The sequence below is a fragment of the Brachycentrus maculatus genome, unplaced genomic scaffold (assembly GCF_059751285.1).
Source record: "Brachycentrus maculatus isolate JH-2025_06_01 unplaced genomic scaffold, ASM5975128v1 h1tg000892l, whole genome shotgun sequence".
In the NCBI taxonomy this organism is placed as follows: Eukaryota; Metazoa; Arthropoda; class Insecta; order Trichoptera; family Brachycentridae; genus Brachycentrus; species Brachycentrus maculatus.
The window spans coordinates 52,217-71,906 of record NW_028281617.1 but is presented as its reverse complement, the minus strand read 5'-3'; the positions used below and the strand labels follow the sequence as shown (position 1 = coordinate 71,906).

General features: G+C 40.3%; 1 protein-coding gene and 1 pseudogene across 1 annotated transcript; one reads left to right on the top strand and one right to left on the bottom strand.

Moving 5' to 3' along the window:
* Positions 1 to 2,250: 2,250 nt before the first annotated feature.
* LOC148299909 (N-acyl-phosphatidylethanolamine-hydrolyzing phospholipase D 2-like) lies at positions 2,251 to 8,384 on the bottom strand. Its single transcript, XM_088275515.1, is given in 2 exon segments — positions 2,251 to 3,123; positions 8,229 to 8,384. Coding segments are annotated over 2 exon segments (1,029 nt in total).
* Positions 8,385 to 18,703: 10,319 nt separating this feature from the next.
* Positions 18,704 to 19,079, top strand: LOC148299908 (peptidyl-prolyl cis-trans isomerase Fkbp12 pseudogene; annotated as a pseudogene).
* Positions 19,080 to 19,690: the final 611 nt, after the last annotated feature.

The following is a 19,690-nucleotide window of genomic DNA, read 5'->3' as shown; positions in this document are numbered from 1 at the left end:
CATTTTATTTGTTATTGCGAGGATCGCCGTTCAATACACTGTGCTTGTTTGGGTCTTTCGACATGCTCTACTATTGCGAAAATTGAATAGAAAGAGAATAATTGGTGATATTATCGGACTGGGTGTTATTCAGGATATTGATGAACTACTGTTCAATATCTTTGGGGATCGCTGAGCTGTGATGTTTGATATTGCCTCGGCTGCTATTCTGGTCATCGACAGCCTCGAAATGCTCCACTTCTTTGCTGATGTCGCTGACATTTGATGTCTATTCTGATTATCGAATCGGTCCCTCCCTTACAGCTAGATTAGCCTTGCTCTTCTTCGCCTCGAGCTTCTTGCGTATCTATCGGTCCATATCTTCCACGTCTAAGTCCATGAAACAGCGAGAACCATTCTGATTGAGCACCCTCGAATGATCGGATTTGTCTAGTTTGCTGCAGCTCAGCCCATCTAGCAGCCCAAATGTTTCGAACTCTCCTCGGTTAATTTGGATTTATTTTGGCTCCGACCTGAGGTGCGCTGCAAAGCTGTCCTCCGCCAAATTTTGAGACTGATTGACCGGCTGCTAGTGCTCGTGCTATTATTATTGGCATTTCTAGGAATTGATTACTATAGGATGCTGCTACTCCTGTAAGCCTTGCCTGCCTTTTATCTTTTTCGGGAGGACGATATTGTTTAATCTTTCTTCTGGCATATTGGTCTTGGCTGATTTGAATGTCAAAACTTTGCTATTTTTATTTTTGTGCATTTTCATATGCAGACAAATTTAAGAAGTTAATGCCATAGTATTAATTTACGGAATGGCTGTTTTTTTTGTGAAGCTCTGATTTTATGCACTGTGTATACTGACCACCTATTTCGGAGACAATGAAGCAGTCCGGCTCCACTCATCGTAGATCGAGGATGTTCTTTATGTCACCGAACTGCCATGGGAGTTGCAAAAAACTGTAGGAATTTTGTTTAGCTATGATTTAGTGGCTATGTTATTGAGGAAAGATTGAGATCTTTGGTGCGTTGTTGCATTTTTATCGTTTTGATTAATTAAAAGGAGGAGACTTTTATGGGTAAGGCCTTCTGAATTTAAGAGATGCCCTCTGTTGCTGTTTTGGCTCTTGATATTAGTTCGATCAGTTTGAGGCCCATTGCACTAAAAGTCACCAAATTTATTCGATTTGCCACTCGCCCGCAGCTCATTGCTATCAGACTCAGCTGCCTATTGTAGTAAACTGTTCGTTCTTGTGCCCTGCTTGAAGGATTTAGCAGTGATTATATTATTATTGTGGCTGCTCTGAGAACACGCAACAGGCATATAGCTCAAATGTGCTGGAGGAGAGTCGGGCTGCTTCTCATAGATGCTATGCTAGAGTTTTTGCTCTGCTATATCAATGAAGAGCAGCTCTGCGGTTTTTGCAACTTGTACAGAGGCATGTGAATATGTATTGATTGTATTGTTTTGGATGTTCCGCTTGAGGGTGCGGAAGATATTGTCGTTGAAGCATTTGTTTTCAATCATTTAAATAGCTCTCCAGATAATGCTCCGATGAAGATCATCATTTTCGGCACTCCTCTCATTCTGAGCTCGGACTGGAACGACTGAGCTCAAATCGGAATTTACCCAAATTTTGACTTGGCCTCTGTCTGTGAAGCACACGCAGTCCTCTTCAAGTCCGAAGACTCCGAATATCGACGATAATTCTTCTAGGCCTCTCAGTATCGCAAATAAAATTTTCAAAGCCTGTGCTTCACTCAGTTGGCTGCACTATGAAAGCCGACTCAGAACCCTCTCAACCAGTATTTGGCCTCGAGTCGCATTCTATGGTCGACAGTAGCCGATTACATTGATAGCATGCTGGTGATGCCTACTGCCATGTATAGACATTTCGTCGTCAGAGTCAAACTTAGCTGAGTAGACTTCGGCAATGCGATAATTATGTATGTTCTGCCAGATTTAGCATTTTGGGAGATAGGCTTTGAACCTCCAGCTGCTGATTTAATTTGTTCGAGGATGCGTTACTTTGTGGAGATGTTAATGGTTCGGATTAGATGGATGCATAGTAATGTTCTAAATGGAAGCCTCCTGATTATAATTCTATTTATATGAAAACCTATATGAATGATCAAATCGGTCCAATCTCAGTTATAGTCGACTGCAAAATTTTAGCCGTGCCCGATTGCAACAAACTAGTCTTTGCCGAGCTTGTGCTTGGCCTTTGCAGCTTAGAGATCTTTTCTGGGGGCTAAGTAATGCTACATTCCGAGAGGGTATGTGCCCCAGTGCACTCCTACCGATTTCTTAGCCCTCAGCTACTTATGGATTATGACTGATTACTATGGGTTGACGTGCTGAAACTTAAGAAGCATCCGAGGCTCGTATGCTCCAATGGGAAGGATGGCTAAATCGATTTCCCCGAATATCTCACCGAGTTCCTTAAATATTGCGCAATATCCTGTATCTCCTGAATAGAATATTTTCTTGTTTGTCGGAGTCTCTATGACAAAGCCACCCCACAATCTTTGGTTCATGTCGAAAGGCCCTCTTCTCCCCCAGTGGCACACAGGGACGAATGTGACTGAAAACTCTTTTTCTTTTATGATGAAATTGTGCTTCTCAGTCCAGTCCAGAGTTTTGAGGTTACAGTTGGCGGGAAATGCATCTTCTGAGCCTAGTCCTGCGAAAAAAAGTGTGTTCCTATTTTTGACGTGCAGCTTTGCCAGAGCTCCATCGTCCAGGTGGTCATAATGGTCATGACTTACGAAGACTGCATCTATTGTCGGGAGGTCCTCGATTTCACAGGCTGGAGGTCTGTATCTTTTGGGTCCTATGCAACTCACAGGGGAGCATCTTTCATAAAACACTGGGTCGATCATGATGTTGGCGTCCTCACCCAGGGAAATGACTGCAGTCGAATGGCCGATCCAAGTATACTTTATCGAATTCGCATCAGCTTTAAAATCAGGCCGAGTGAGAGGCAACTCTTCTTCAAGGGCTACCAAATTAGGAGGAACATTCACTTTTTTATGTTTGATAAAATAACATAAAAATGCACAAAATGCAGAGCAAAGGTTCCGATTTGAAATACCTCCTGAGAGTTGCGGAAATCTAAAGCCAAATTTTCGTTTCTGAAGACAATTGATTTAACTATCGGCTTTCCGATAAAATTTGCCAATGCCATCTAAGCTGGATTCATCGAACTGGCTTTCCTCCTTTAGCAGTTATCCCTTAACCTTTCGCATAACCAATAGCGATACATGTGACGAGTTTTACTCTTCAGTCATCTCCATAATTCTAAATTTTAATATTTAAATTAACTCTTATTGCAAAATCAACTTCGGCATTGAGATAAATTGTTAAATTGCGTGATTGGTGTTCTTAACTCATCTATTGGTCTTTTCGTTGGAGAGAGTCTTCAGATTTTCGATCGTACGATTCAGCCTCATGAACCTATTCTCCAAATCTCGATGAGAAAGGAGCCCCCTTGAATTAGTACTGGTATCTAAATTTTAGGTTGGTGGAGTGTTTCTGTCAAGTTCTGTCATTCGCTGTTTTTGCTACCTTATTGGCGTATTATAATTAAATAATTTACTCACCTCGTTTTTATGTTTGTTTGGCCTCTGTGATTCGGCGCTATTGAGCACTGATAAGTCTAATGTTAGTTTTTTCAGATCAATTTTGGCTGATTCTGTGGTGAATGCATTTTTTTTTGTCTCTGGGAAAGGCTAATTGATTCTGTTCTTAGGATTTTTGAGACTGAAATTATCATTAATTTCGAGAGTACCGCATTTCGGGAAGTTCTTAAGCAAATTATTGTAATCTTCCTTCATTTTTTGTATGCTTTTGCTGAAGCCATAAACTATGTGTTTGAAGTCAAGGCAGACACCTTTGAAATTATGGCAAAGCTCTTTCAAATAGAGAACAGTTTACTCTAATTTATGTCGGCTGTCTGTTCGTGCGTTATCTTTTCGTGGGTTATTTCTTAGTTGGGTGCTATTTCGTACACTGTCTCTTAGTGCACTGCCTTTTCGTGCACTGGTGTCTTTTGATTGAGTGATTTGATTTTATGGTTTAGCAGATGATGTGCGCTTTTTCGGCTCAAACTTCAATTTATAGTGATAGCCCTCTTTAATCGCATCAGATATGTTCTCATTTAATAGATTAATTTGGCTCATAAATGAAGACAGGGGGGATACAGACTGATTACTTTTAGCATCATTGATATTTTTCATAAACATTTAATGGTTCAGGTATCCGCTCTTTTCTCGAGATATTGCAGAAGATACCTACCCTGCTGTTCTCTTCTTAATTAAGCCGTTGTAGGACAAAAAGTCAGGCCTGATGTTTGATTCGCTCGGGGAAAAACTGATTCTTTCGCCCTTTTTTGTGAGGGGCTCGTACTATTTTTTGGGGCTGTCTAACAATGTGGCATTGCGCTTCTTCATGAGATAGATGGCGAAATTAATGCGAATGCAGTTAGTTTGATGAAGGAAATAATACTATTAATTAACTCAAATAGGCTTGGACGAAATATAATTCAAATATCTTGCTGGTCAACATGTAGATAGAGATAGAGATCGAGATGCATGCAATGCATGTTATTAAGAGTTGAATTCATGATATTTCCTCTTTATCAAATTTATTCGAGAGGCTTCCAGCATTCAACTTTAACGATCGCCATACTTTAATGATTGCATCTGAAACTATGATGCCTATGCAATCTAAGATTGTGAACAGCATAGAAATTTTATAGCCGATAATAATGCACTATTGGGAATGAATCTCAAACTTGAAGCAGAACATATATTCTGACAAAGTAGCAAATAACTAAGTATTCCAATATCAAGAGAAGGCAGTTTTGATCGTTTAAAATCACCTCGTCTTCTTAATTAGACTATCTATTATTTGATTATGATTTTAAAATTTTATTGTATGTATTATTGGGTATTATTTATATTTCAACTTGACTGTTAGAAATAATAAAGAGTAATCAAATCACTTTACAGCTTGGTTGAGGATGGGCCTGTTTGAGGAGTAACCACCATGTAGTCTTGAACAAACGGTAAGACCTAAGGCATCGTTGTGATATTCATTGTATTTTATTGATATTAATACTGCATTGAACTCTCATAATATAAAAAAAATGGTTAAATTGCAGCAGTAACAGCATCATAGGAGGTATTTCAACATCATTAAAGTAGAAAATAACAATTATCTTATATTCTATTTCTGAACACAATCATTTGCTCATTTATAGACATTGAACTGCTCATCCTCGTCGTCAAAGAAGAACTCATCCTCCAGGCCCTTCCTGGGGCTATTGCTTTCTTATTGCCATTGTATCATCTCTCTGTTTTGGGACTGGAGTTCATTGGCTGCCTCTCTCGTGCATTTTTCGAAATGCAATTATGGCCCGTCGCTATGCTTGTCCAAACTGCTCAAATTTAAGAATACTCCGACATCCACATCCATCCCGAAGTTTATGATATTTAAAAAAGAATGATCTTCGTATTCCTTTTATTTGTCACGATTCTCCCAACTCTGATGCAAATACTCTTGCAATACCGATAGCTAGCTCTGCTCATTTTCATTGTATTATGAGAGGCTCAGCTTGCGTATATTTTTATTTCTGGGGTTTAGCCGCTGGGCCTTGGGGAGTAAATTGGAGATGAGTGTGGAATTCTTTGTGATTTCGATGTTGTCTAATTGGTAGGTTCGGAGGATTCGATAGAGACTCTGAATGGGAATATTCCTCTTCGATATCCCAAATATTTATCGATACTTAATGTCTATTTATTTTTTGGTCATTATGTTCTTGTTCTGGGACCGGACCCATTCAACCAACTTCTCTTCGGCTGCGACATTCTTTATTGGCCTCCCTCGTTTGCGATCCTATGATTCAGAGAGTTCCTGGTTTACTTCTTCAAGGGCAACTAAATTGCTAGGCGGATAATCTCTAAACCTGATGCCACTGCTGCGAGTGACCCTCCCTTTGCAGGGAAGAGCCTTTTGGTAATGCTCGACCTTTTCTTTGAGCATAGTTTTAATAATGTGGTCTAGCTCCTACCTACCCACTACGCATAGTCGACAATAAGTACTGGTGGAGCAATTGCTAGATGTCAAGTAACATTCAATCATGCAGTTGATTTCTTGTTGGAAGGGCTCAAAGAGAGGATCCATGAACGTAAACACTAATTTATCATGAAAACGGGACCACCCTCGAAATACTATTAATATGAATACTATTTATAAGCAATGATCAGTCAATAGGATACAAATATTCAGGCACTTTGTCTCTCTCGCTTTGTCCCTGTCTCACTTCAGTAGTTGTACATTGCAGGTATGCTTCATATATGGCTTCATGTTAGTTAGTACAGTCTGTAATTAATGCCAGGATAATGTAAAACTTGCGATTTAAGTGTTTGATCTATGATTGAAGTGACTGAATTCTCGATCATATAATCCTTAACTGAATTAGTTGGCTAAATTTTATTGCTGAGACAATAGCACCATTTCAGTATACCTATAAAATAGAAAGAGGTCTTCATGAGAAATAAAGGGCATTTGCTTCACATTATTTTAAACCATTGAAGCTACAACTATCCATCTGCCATTTGATGCTGACAGGACTTTCACTATTGTGTTAATACAATCACCTTTTGATATCATATCGTTTGCTCACATATACTTTTGATTTAGATTCACGTTGACAAGAGTACCTATATTGAATATTCTTTAATTTATTTCGCTTGCTTTCATTTGAATCTCTCAAATTATTGACTATTGGATCTTTTGCTGCTTTAGGACTTTCGGACGAAATTCCGAAAATCAGCCAAAGAGCTTTGAAGATCGCCTAATATACCGACTGTATGCATCGATTTCTTCAAGTGCAATCACTTATAGCAATTTTTCTGCATATATTCAAAGAAACTGAATTTTTATATCCTATTAATGCCATAAATACACATCCAAAACTATGAAGCAAACAAAAATGCACTTGCCAATCTGGCCACTATCCAGGAAGAGTCCTCCCTCATCTGGCTGCATAAATGAAGAACGCCATCAGTTTTTGATAATACTTATGCACTCCTTTGGCAGGAATGCTTTGCATTTTATTTCATGGGAAGTACTTGCATATATGAAAGTATTTAAATAATTCCAATCTTTCTGATAATTCAATGGTTGTCAGGATAATAAAGCAATGGATCACTTATTTCCTTTGAAGATGCTCTTAAACATCTCTTTAACTTCGGCTGTATTCATCATTCCGTCCTTGTCAGCATCATACTTTTTCATAATTGCGTTGACTTCGGCCAATGTGGGTGGCTGCCTTCCAGTTTTGGTGTAAGAATCGGAGAGTAGCTTGCACATCTACTTAGCATCAAGTGACTTATTCTTGTCCCCGTCATACTGATGGAAGATTCCCTCAACCATTTTATCCAGATCTCCTTCGCTGAGGCTCATTGAGATAAAATAAATAATAATATAATCCGAATGATGTCACTAAACTAATATTAATGTCATCTCGTTCCCCATTCGCTTCCATTAGTGTTCAATTTGGAAATAGTCTAATTTTTCATGAATTTTCAATTAATTCTTTGTACTTTTGCGATGTAATCCAGAATATTCCAATGTCAAACACACATTCATCAGGCACAGTTTTATTATGTCCATTCCATTCGATCGTTACCTGACCAAAAGTAAGGGTGAGAGGTATTGAATTTAATATTGCAAATATGATTTTTGTTGTTTTATTTTAATTTGATAATCTTCCCGAAGAGCAGGCCTGTGGCGCATACATATTTACTATAATATTATCTATCTCGACGTTAGTCCGGCTTGGCTAAATGAAGAATTGCAAGGGCAGAGCTTTCAAAAATATAAATATTCCTGATCAAAGACATGTTGATGGCTATTGTAATGATTTAATGCAATATGATTAATCGGTGGTATATGAATTCATTTACATGAACGATATTCATGAATAAAAGTACCCGAACTCCTCCGGCTATGCCAATCCTCGAGTCATGGAATAGATTTCTTTTATATGCGCGAACCTATTTTTATAGTTCATTCTCCCAGAGTATATATAAGGGACTACAAAAGCTTCATAAAAGCCCCAGCACACTCTTTGGTAGATTTTCTTGAACTGTTTGATCCTTGGGCTGTCCTTGATGTTATGCGCCCAAACTTGGCGATAGTCTCTAAAGTTAATTAGCTTCATTTTCCTCACCCACTCGTAAAACATTTCGACTTCCGTTTCAGTGAGCAGGCGTTCGATGATGCAGCGGGGATCCTTATGATAGAGAACAAACTGGTTCTGGGCGTTGCCGAAGTTCCTGAGAATATTCTTTTTGTTCTGCTTGTTGTTCGAGAGGAGCTTATGCATGACAATTTATTTATCAGAGTTCTCCGACTGCTCCTGCTGATTCTCCAAAAATACGTCCAGATATCCGTCTTCTTCTTTGACATAAAATTTGATACTATCGTTTTTCTGTTACATTGATCTTTTATTGCTTCTCTTTTCGGAATCTAACAACTCCTGCGAGTTCATGGGCAGCTGGATGAACTTTTTAGAGATGAGGTCAATAGACTTGGATAGCATCTACTGTGGAATTTGCAGGGGCTTTTAAATGCTGTTATTTCCACCACAGGACAGGTTCAGACACAATGAAAATTATTTGGGGTATTGGATCTGCAGCATCTTTATTTCTTTATTGAAGGCTTCAACTGACTTCTTGTCCAGACTTTCAAATAAGTTAATTTCGGCCTTTTCCTAAATTTTCATGTATACAATTATAAAGTTATTAAGGTCTATAAGAGAAAATCTCTTTTACGAATGGCAGACTTTTCTATTGATTTCGCGCGTTCTTTCGCGGCCCCAACCCACAAATTGCAGCAACTTTAGAATCTATTTCAATATTTCATTGTTTAAACATATTTTGAATTAATATAATAAATCTTCTTCCTCCAAGCATTCAATCATGAAGGGGTTGGGGTTGGGGTTGGGGTTGGGGTTGGGGTTGGGGTTGGGGTTGGGAGTTGGCTCCTATGTGGATGCAGTTGACGAGAACAGGTGGAAAGTCTCACAGGTTGTCAGCATTAAATCATACACACACCGGCACATAGTCACTTTGCACTTCGATGGATACCCCGATAAGTGGGACGAGTAGTTCGAATTGCCTGCTTCGTCGAAATTGGCCCCTTTCCGGCGATTTACGACTCCCTATACTGGCCCTGAAGGACTTGCTCGGCTTGATATCAGCAGGCCTCAACCGAACTTCGACCTAACGTAGCCACTCAAGAACCTTCACCGTATTTCGTCAAAAAAGTAACTAAAAACTGAGTTCATTAACCAGAACCTTCGAGGAGAAATGTTTATTTTAGTGGATAACATTTTGACTAGAAAGATACAGCATTCCAAGGAGACATACGAGTCCATCATCGAGTTCTTCCACGCATACATCAAGAGTGCAATATTTGTCATGAACTATGCTTTATAGGCAATCTCGGAGGTACGCTTTTTATCAACTTAGATCGCCAAAGACAACATTACAGATCCCAACATCATCTATGTGAGCTCAACACATGCCCTGGTCAACTCCATCCCAGAGTTCTTATTTAACCTCAACTCTCTGATGAGCAAGAAGGAAAAACGCATCAAGTTTCACGCTGTCAACGAAATTAACTGTTCGGCCGAGAATTCAATACAAAATCTCCGCGCAGTTTTCTTTAACAATAAAGGTATTGAAGCCTGCAAAGCAATCATGTAACATCAGAACCCTCCTTATAAATCATTTGCTTGGTCGATCAAGAAAGAAATTTTGATTCTATTATGCGGGCTCATTGAAGATTATCCTTTCCCAAGGGCCCCTGATAACCGCGAAATTATCGAGCTCTTGGACAACTTAAATTATATTGCCTTTAAGCAGGTTTTTTCAGCTGAAGTTATTGAGAAGAAGCATATTGAACTCGTAATGAGCCTCATCGTGCAAGGAAACTTCGAAGGCAAGTTGAGAGGATTGAACGAGCTGAAGAAATTGGCAGAGCGCATCCAAACAAAAAGCATTCTTTTAGTCGAATAAATAAAGGCGAACAACATCCTGCATTTGATGACCGATAACAGCACATTCAACAAATAACTCTTCCGCAGGTCGATTCCGCTGTTCGAATTCGCAGAAAAGAAGTAAATGCTGACTGAAGAAATACTGAAACGAATATAGAATCTGCAAAAGGACAAACACTAACTCTAGTTGAAAGCCTACTATGAAACTTTAGTCAATTTTGCTAAATTTCTATCGCAGGAGCGATGTGTTGTTTTCTTCGAAAGCTTCAAAAACTTCCCCCTTGACGAGTACTTGATAGGCTTAATCAAGGACTACACACTCAAGGCCATCGATGAGCATCGATATTTTAAGACTAAATACATGTAAAAAAATGCCGAGTTTGGCATTTCTTACTTCTGGAAGATCATTGAGAATTCCTCCAAGTACCAATAGGCTATTGTTGACAAATCAATTGAAGCCTTTTCTGTGCTGATGGCCAACATTTATTACAAGAATGAAAACTAAAAGTATGTAAAGGAAGCAATAATAGGCATTAAAGAGCGAGTGAATGTCGACGCATACCTCAAAATCATACACAACTCGCTCAAAATAAACAAAAAGGTTGCCAACATCATCGAAGGCCTGGGCTAAGAAATTAATTTAGTGGACTCTGTGATCAAATCCATTATCTCCTCGGAGCACATAACGCAAAAGGCTATCCAAAATGCGTTTTAATTTTTGTAGGAAGTGAACATGTACGTCAAGAAGAAAATGACCGTCGAGCATATCAAAGCGCTATGGAAAATACCCGAGTGTCGAGTGTACTTGCTAAAGTTCATTAGAAAGCATCGGCCAACTAAAAGCTCAGAAAAATCAACTGAAAAGATCTTGTCGAAGCAGCTGAACGAAGCGCAGATTATCGAAGTGCTCGAGAAGATATTTTTGTCATCCGAAATGATGAATAGCTACTCGGTGATTGAGGAGGAACTGTTCAAGACTGCAGACGAGTTGATCGTTTCGCTGAATAATAGTAAGAGGGTGATTGAATATAACTACAAGCACACCATCAGAACACTGAAGCCGAGCGAGCTGTTCGGGATGAATTTCTATCTCAAAATCAGCGAGAATGTTTAAAGTTAGGAAACAGCCAAGAAGGCCATTAAGAGATTAATTTAGTTTTATCTCAGGCCCCTCATGAAAAGGACGGTTTACTCCAGTCCCGAAAAAATAGCCTCCTGGATGATGTGCATCTAGAGCCTCATGAAACTGCAAAACAGGAGCTATATGGCAGTCTAGATATTCTTCGAGTAAATTGCCGGCCGCATGGTTTCGCTAAACATCATCGAGCCGTCCCTTGTTACCATGCTCGTCCTGCACAAAGGAAAGAACATGAAGAAGACTCTAACATTGCCAAGATATACCTCTCTATGGAAGCTGAGATAAGTGATAAACTCAGAGTTTGGTTTAGAGAATTCGAACTTCGAGATGTTCTTCCCGACGCGCAGCTTGGTCACTGATATGGAAAAATAGTAAGATTTCTCGCTCGCCCTCATTGAATTGCCGAAGGATCCCTTAACCCCTGCCGTGGTGATTACACAATCGAAATAAATCCACCCCCACTTTCTGACTATCAACCAGTTTAAGTCATAGTTCTCAAACACCTACGGTGAAAAGCTATTCAATGATCTCGAAACAATCCCTCTCAATTCCAGGAGAGTCGTCTTAACGATTCTGGCCCAAATTTCGTTCATCAAGAGTCTCGAGAAGAAAATTGAGCGAATCGACATTAGCAATGGCTGGGAAGACATCTTAAGCATTAACAACACGGCCAAGCTGGAGTACCAGCTGCTGATCATGGATAAAATGAAGGGAATGTAGTGGGCTATAAGCATGATCAAAAAGAGTGGGGTCGAGCACATTGCAAAGATCCTCCTTGCCAAAAACAAAAATGCGGCCAAAGCCAAGACTGAAGACTATCGGGTCATGACTTCATTGCTCAAGCTCTTCAAAGAGCTCTTGAAATTTTTGAGAATCACCAAAAACCCGCTGCCGTTCTCAGAGCAGTTCGTGATCGAGATATTGAAGCCCCCCAATGAAAAAATCAACTCATCCATTTTGGAGTACTACTATAACCTTATGATCGTCATCTTAGAAATGACGAACTACGAAATAAACATATCGAAGATTATGGAGAGCTCTACTGCAACAGCTGTTTTATAAATTATGCTTTTTGGAAACTTGAATTCCGAAGCTTCCAAAAGATTCCCGAGCACCATTATCGCTATCTGCGAAAGGGGAAAATGCAATGGGAATCTAATTGCGAACATGGAAGGTTTTCTAAGTATTGGCATTCTCATGAAGAATATGCACAACTCGAGACAATTCTTTGACACCCTTGTCGAGCTCCTCAATAAAAGCTATTGTTCACAGGGGTTATTTGAGAAAATTAGGGAGTTCATTATCCTCATTAAGAAAGCAGATCTCACAGAAGAGGAAGGTAGAGTCAACGAATTGCTCTTGGGATGGCTAAAAATCTTGAAGCTGTTCACTCTTTGGGAAGCCAGCGAAAATATCAAGCCCAAACTCCTCAAGTAAAACTATTAAAAATTTTCCGAGTATATCATTCAGCAAGGGCTATTCAATGCGAAGCCACGGTTCACTTCCGAAGAATGCAGGTTATAGGCCTACGAAGCCCTAGGGTCAATGCCCTGTGAAAAGCTGGTGTATCAAGCCCTTAGCTCTCTGATAAGCGGGATGCTGGAAAAGAGTTCGTGGAGGAGACAGTACGAGTGGCATGTGCGATCATTCCAAAAGAGACCTCAAGGTGAACAAGTTGGATTGAAGAACTTGGCTGCAACTTGTTACATAAACTCGCTGCTTCAGCAGTTGTTCTGTATCACTCAGTTTAGAGATCCTTTGCTGGCAGTGAAGGGCAAGAGCATTGAGGATGAAGAGAATATTGTGTACGAAATCCAAAAAATATTCTCCAGGCTCCAGTACTCTGACAGTACTGTTTACACAACTGAGAGCTTGTGCAGGAACTTCATACTCGATGGCCAGCCGATCGACCCCAGGATTCAAACGGATGTCGATTAATTCTTCCACTCCCTGATGGAGAAATTGGAGAGGAATCTGATGAAAATCGATAAGATGGAGCTCATCAACGATGTGTTCCGAGGCTAATACTCTAACTTGATCGTTGGACAAGATTGCCCACATAAAAGCGAGAGGTTTGAGCACTTCTTATCGATGCGGCTATAAATAATAAACAAAAAATCTTTAAGCCAGGCCTTAGAGGAGTTCATCAAGGGCGAAGTGCTAGAAGGAGACAACGCTTATTTCTGTGAGAAATGCGACAAAAAGGTCAAAGCACTCAAGAGGGTCTGCGTGAAATCATTGCCCGAAGTCCTCATCTTGACCTTGAAACGATTCTAATTCGATTTCGACAAAATGGAGAAGTTCAAATTAAATAGTTACTGCGAGTTCCCATAATTATTGGATATGTTCCCATACATGAGAGAAGCTTTCTATAAAGATTAATAAAAAATGGCACCCGAGGAATATTTATACAATCTGAAGGGCACAATTATCCATTGCGGACTGTCCGAAGCAGGGCACTACACATCTTATGCGAAGACATAAAGCGGAGTTTGGAAATACTTCGACGATGATCGGATATCTGATTTTGATATCAAGTAGCTCAACAATTAATGTTTCGGGGGTGTCGAGGAGAATCCGTACAGCGATGATGCGTAGAAGATCAAAAACTCGTACATTCTGATCTACGAGAAGAAGAACATGAAGAAGAAATAGAAGGTCAAGCCTGCGGAAGAAATCATTGCAGAAGTACAAAACGAAAATCAAAGAAACCAAGATGTGAAGATCCTATTTGAGAAGGGCTTAATAAACTTCTTCAGCCAGCACTGCATGAAAATGCCCAACACTTATCTGCTATACCTGCACATTGTGATCCTGAGGAGCGAGTTCCGGTCTTCCCATTTAGTGAATGCCTACAGCAGATGCGAATAAATCTTCAAAGATCGATAAATATGCAATTGGTACTTGAATCAATTTAGTGACGCCATCATTAAATAATTCTTGGTGTTCAGCCATTTCGAAGTGAGCAACTTTGTCGCATCTTTGGTGATCTTATGCCTTAAGAATGCAGTAAATCCTGACTTCATCAAGCGGTGCATGAAGTGCCTTGATCGTAAGAATATGGTGCCCCTGAATAGGGTGTTTCAAGAGGCCGCCGCTGCTGATCAGATCTATGCCAAATCCTTAGCTGAGTTCAGCTTCTCGGATAAGGTTTACAGGATCATCAAAGAAGATAAGAATCCTCCGACCAACAACATTGCCAAAATACCTGACGTTGTCTCAACTTTCGGATCTCCCTCATAGTAGTTTAGTGAGAAACGAGACTTCCGGAACAGCACGGAGCTATTTTTAGCAATAGAAAGATGCAAGATTATTTTGCTCAAATTAGAAGATGTCGAGTACTTCTCCTACAAGACCAACAAGATTGATGCCCAAGTCAGCCTCGCCAAAATTGTAGCCAACAAGTTCAAAGACCCAGAGAGTTTTGAAAATATCCTTAAACTCTTCATCTCGAAGCAGCTTCTCAGTTATGAACCCAAGGTCGAGGAGGAATACAGCTTCGATTTCGTGTTGATTCTTATTCGAGAGATGTGTCTGGTCAAGGACGATTTGGCCACTGCCAGGGTACATATTTGATTAAAATAGAACAAATTGCTCGCTGAACACTACATCATGGCTATGAGAGATTCTCTCACAGGCTACAAAGCATTGAGATATCTGCTCGAAGGCCTGTTCAGCATTGCGTTTGAAAATCAGTTGTTTTTGGATATATTTTCGGAGATGCTTAACGCGCAGAAGAAACTCGTGAAAGCAGTGAGGGACTGGATAAAATAAACGGACAAAGTCTACTCCAATGTGAAATAAAAAAAACTAGGCTACTGGAGGCAGCCGAACAACAAGCACTACTATGTCCCCCAAGCTCAATTGTCTGCAGTTGAGCGCCAGCCCAAAATCAATATTCAAAGATATTTGGCTCTCTTCAACGCAATCGTTTAAAAACACAAAATCGATTACCAGACCAAATGGATATTCAATGCCAAACCTGGCGACATTGTCATGGATGATGACGGATGTGGCGACACATATGAAGTGTTGAACAGATCGGGGCTACTTCTTCAAGTCAAAGACTCTGAGGATATCATAAGATTCGTTCCTATTGGAGATGTCATCGCAGTGGACAAAGAAGTCTGATGTTATTTAGAATAGTTGATAGTTTTATAAATGATGATGTGAGAGATCAAAATGTCCTGTCTGCTTTCATAGGGCATATCCCATATTTGTCAGATTTCCCAATTTCACTCATGAATTTGCTGTTGTGGGCTGTCGCATGTAATTTCCTCTCATCATTCTATTGCCGCATTATGGAAGGAAAGTAGGAATTTATTATGTTTGAAGAGAATCTGTCATGAATATCGTTCATTTCCAATAATGAGATGCTTTGGTGATCGTTATCTCGCATTGTTGGAAGGGGAGTGTTTTGATGGGCTCCCGATTAATTTGCCTCTTTTTAATTGAGCTATTTATTTTACCTTTATTATTATTGTTTGGTATGCGTCCTAATCAAATTAGCGAATGAAGATTGTAAGGATGGGACAAGGGGAACCTGCTGGTCAAATGCAGTATGAAATACTTCTGAGGATGATGAAATATCCAACTGCAAGGGCTGGTGCTCTGCTAACTCAGGGAACTGGCGAAGCAGCTTTTCTTGATTCTGAAACAATATTGCAAACGGATTTATCAACTCTAAAGCCTACGGAGATTGCTGATGATATAACTGCTGATTGTTGTTTTACTATGCCTTCATTTGAATTTACATATACTATTTTGCTCTGGATTTAACTAGGGATTGCTTGAGAGTCAGGATCGGGCTTTGTTTTTGTCCTATTTCAGTCTCCTTCAAAATAAATTCTTAGTCAATGTTGGATTTATCAGATTACTCAGTATACATAATGTTTGTGAGTGATTTCTTATAGGATGAGTGAATTTATTTGCGAGATGAGATGTCATTCTATTTTTATTATGAGTTATTTGTCAACTCATGCTGTTTATTCTTGATGCCTTTTAACTCTCTGAGAGTTGATTCCAAAATCTGTGAAATTTTAGCTTTCTATTGTTTTTCATCCGAAAGGGCTTTTTATAATGTCTTTATTTCTATCATTAGCTTATTGTTATGTATCAATAGTCTTGAAGTCATTCCCTGTTTCTCAGAGTGAAGCTATTGTATCCTCGATTCCAATACTTTGATCTTTCGCAAGAGTGTTTGCTCAGTATTCTCAAAGTATATAACCTTACCTTATCTTTGTGGCACAGAGCTATGCAGGTCCCGAATGTGATTAAATTGTTGGTTGGGATTAAATATTACCTTGCTCCTCGATGCAATCTTATGATGGTGGTTCGGGGAGAATTTCGATGGAGAGAGAGTTATGACTTGAGAAGATTTAGCTGGGCTATAAAATGTTTTATTGTTTATTGTCAGCTTTTGCATTTCCTGATGTGAATTGCTTTCGAGTGTGAGCTATTTTTTGAGATAGACCATTTTCATGCTTGTTTGGTTGTGCATGCTGCCTGAATTGGGATAAGGAGCCGAACTACTAATATTGGTGGATTTGTGTATCGTGTTTGCATGCTTCGCTGGGATACTCCCTTGGACGTCATTTACTGACTTTTTACTCTTGTTTTTAGTTCGGCTTCGTCCTAGAGGATGAATGGAGATTGTATTTGTTAATTCCATTTTAGAAATAAATTATTGAACTTCCATCTATGAATCGAATATAAAGGAACAAAAGCAACAAAACTGATTATATCAACGAATTTAATATAATGACTGCCGAATGTAAAATCGATCTGCTTCCAATTTAAATGGGACTCACAATACCAAATGCTATTATATAACGTTTCGTAGACACTTACTGCGTTAATCGTACTCTACGCATGGATCGCGACATCAAAGTGTTCAATCGGACAGTCGTCGAAAAGATAAACAAAAGGAATCAGCAGATGCACCTAAAGCGCCTCAGCAGCATCCAAGTAACTTTGCCTTAAAGCAGAGCGGACCCAGCAACCGTCTAATGCCCACCCCCGCAGCGCAGACTTACAAATTGGTCAACAGGAAGGCCATCGTTAGCGAGGAGGAGAAAAGGGCCGCCATCGAAAGGCAGAATGTGCTGCTCTTCAACAAAATGATCGGCATTATGAATCGCCCCGACCCCAACCAACCCATCTACCACGCCAACCGAAACCTGTACACATCGGAGCAGAGGGAGAACTGCAGAGCCGCTCGCCAGGATTTTGAAAGCTCGCGGCTGACCGAAGAAAACCGCTGTACCCATTTTGCTAACGAAGTCATTTTCGACAGACTCGAAAAACAGAAGCCGACCATTTCGAACAAAAGGTTGGAGGAAGAGAGAGCCAAACACGAGAACGTGCTCAGATTCTTAGGGAAGTACCCAAACTCCAAACTCCCCCCGAACTCCAAACTCCACCGAGGCAGCTGCGACACTTCCAACCTTAGCAGGGCCATCAACCGAAACGACGGTAGCTCGGAAGAGTAAATGCGGAAGAAGAAACTGAACACCACTCTTTACTTTAAGTACAATCGCGAAGAGGAGGAGCAACTGCAGGGCGACGACGGACTGTACGACGAGGAAGTGCAGAGGTATCAGCAGGAAGTCGAGAAGGTGAAGCAGAGGGACCACCAAACGAGCTACAACCGGCGCAGGTTCATATCTCAGACCCTCAACCGGCAGGGTCACAACTTCCCAGGCCAAGCAGATGCAGATCAAAGTGAGTTCGGGGCGCAGCGCATTCCCAACATCCCCAATCTGAACAATGCACAGGGCCGTCCTTTAGAGAGGGAAACCGACGCTAACTCCAAACCATTCTTTGGTTCAGGTGTCAGCGCAAAGAATGAAATCACTTTGTTTGAGGGAGAGAGCCAAATCGACGGGGAGAAGGCGAGACTGCGGTTTGCGAGGACCTACAACTCGTACATCATCACTGCCACCTTCCTCCGAGGGAATAGGCAGTACCAGGTGTCGATCCCGGAGGAAGAGGGCAACGAGTTCTTCAGCGAGCACAACTACGACTACAAAGGCATCTGCCGCATGCTGCTCCTCGAAGACGGCCACCTTGTGATCCACGTCGTCAAGGCACTCCCTACTGCTGTGCATCGAGCAGATGAAGGGCAGTATGAACCCAGTAGACAGTATGAACACAGTCGGTAGTCGCTGGCAGTTTCACCAAAAATCGACCGCAAAAGGCAGCAGGGCAGCTGTTTGGAGGAGCAGAAGGAGGAAGAGCTGCCAAATATGTCTCCGAGCATCGAGCACGCGAGAGTCGATTCTTAGCATAGCCCAATTGCCAAAGAGCACACAAAGTATGAAGAAGACCTCGAACTCTCAGTCTAATGAGTCATCTTAGCTTAACAAATTATTTACTGGCATTAGAAATTGGGCGTGGCTAAATGCATTGATATATATTGATATATTGATTTGGAATGAGTTAAATAATGAGAAATAAAAATGTATGAATTATCAGTTTATTTTCGTTTATATAACTCAGCAGATTTATCAAATCTTATCAGATTTATTGATTCAACATTTAAACATGTCATTCGAGGTCAAGACAAAAGAGGCAGGTGATGGATCGTCTTTTCCCAAGAATGGTGACAAGGTGAGTGTTCATTACACCGGTACCTTCCTAGACGGCAAGAAATTCGATTCCTCAAGAGATCGTGGAAAGCCATTTCAATTTGTGATCGGTCAAGGCCAAGTCATTCGTGGATGGGATGAAGGAGTCGCCAAAATGAGTGTTGGCGAGAAAGCCATCCTGACATGCCCCCCTGAGTACGCATATGGAGCTAACGGAATCGGAGGAGTCATACCAGGAAATGCCACCCTCTTATTTGATGTCGAACTGCTAAAAATAAATTGATTAATGATCTTTATCCCGAAATATCCATCATAATATTTATGCATACCTATAAATTGATGGCCCAGAATAATTCAATATTTAATTCCATTTTATTTCATGCATCCACTCCCAACTCCTTTCTCATAAACAAAGAGGGAGTCGACGATTGAGATGAGTAAGAGTGAGTGTGAGCAAGTGTATGATTAAAAAATCAAAATCCACAAAGTAAGGCATGTGAGTTCAGTCTATTAAAGTGAAGCATGATCTTTAGCTATCACAATTTTATGAGGCTGCTTCACCAGTCCAATTAATTTCATTTAGAGCCTGCCTGAGCTGCATTTATCAGCTCGTGAGCTTCTGAATAACTTAATCAGCTCACAAACTATATAAAGCTGAGAGATCATTGCTCAATGCTTATGTTATTACAAATAATTGATTAGATCTGTTCGAACTGAATTCTAATTGTACATTAACATGGTGTTGATGTGCATTTATATTATATAATTTAAGCAGCTCACGCGATGCAATAGTCAGAGCCACTTCAAGATGAGCAAAGATCCGAGCACATTCCCTTGAAAGATTCGTTTTCAGATGACGAGTCGTATATCGATTTCGGAGATGTAGACCAAGAAGAAGTACA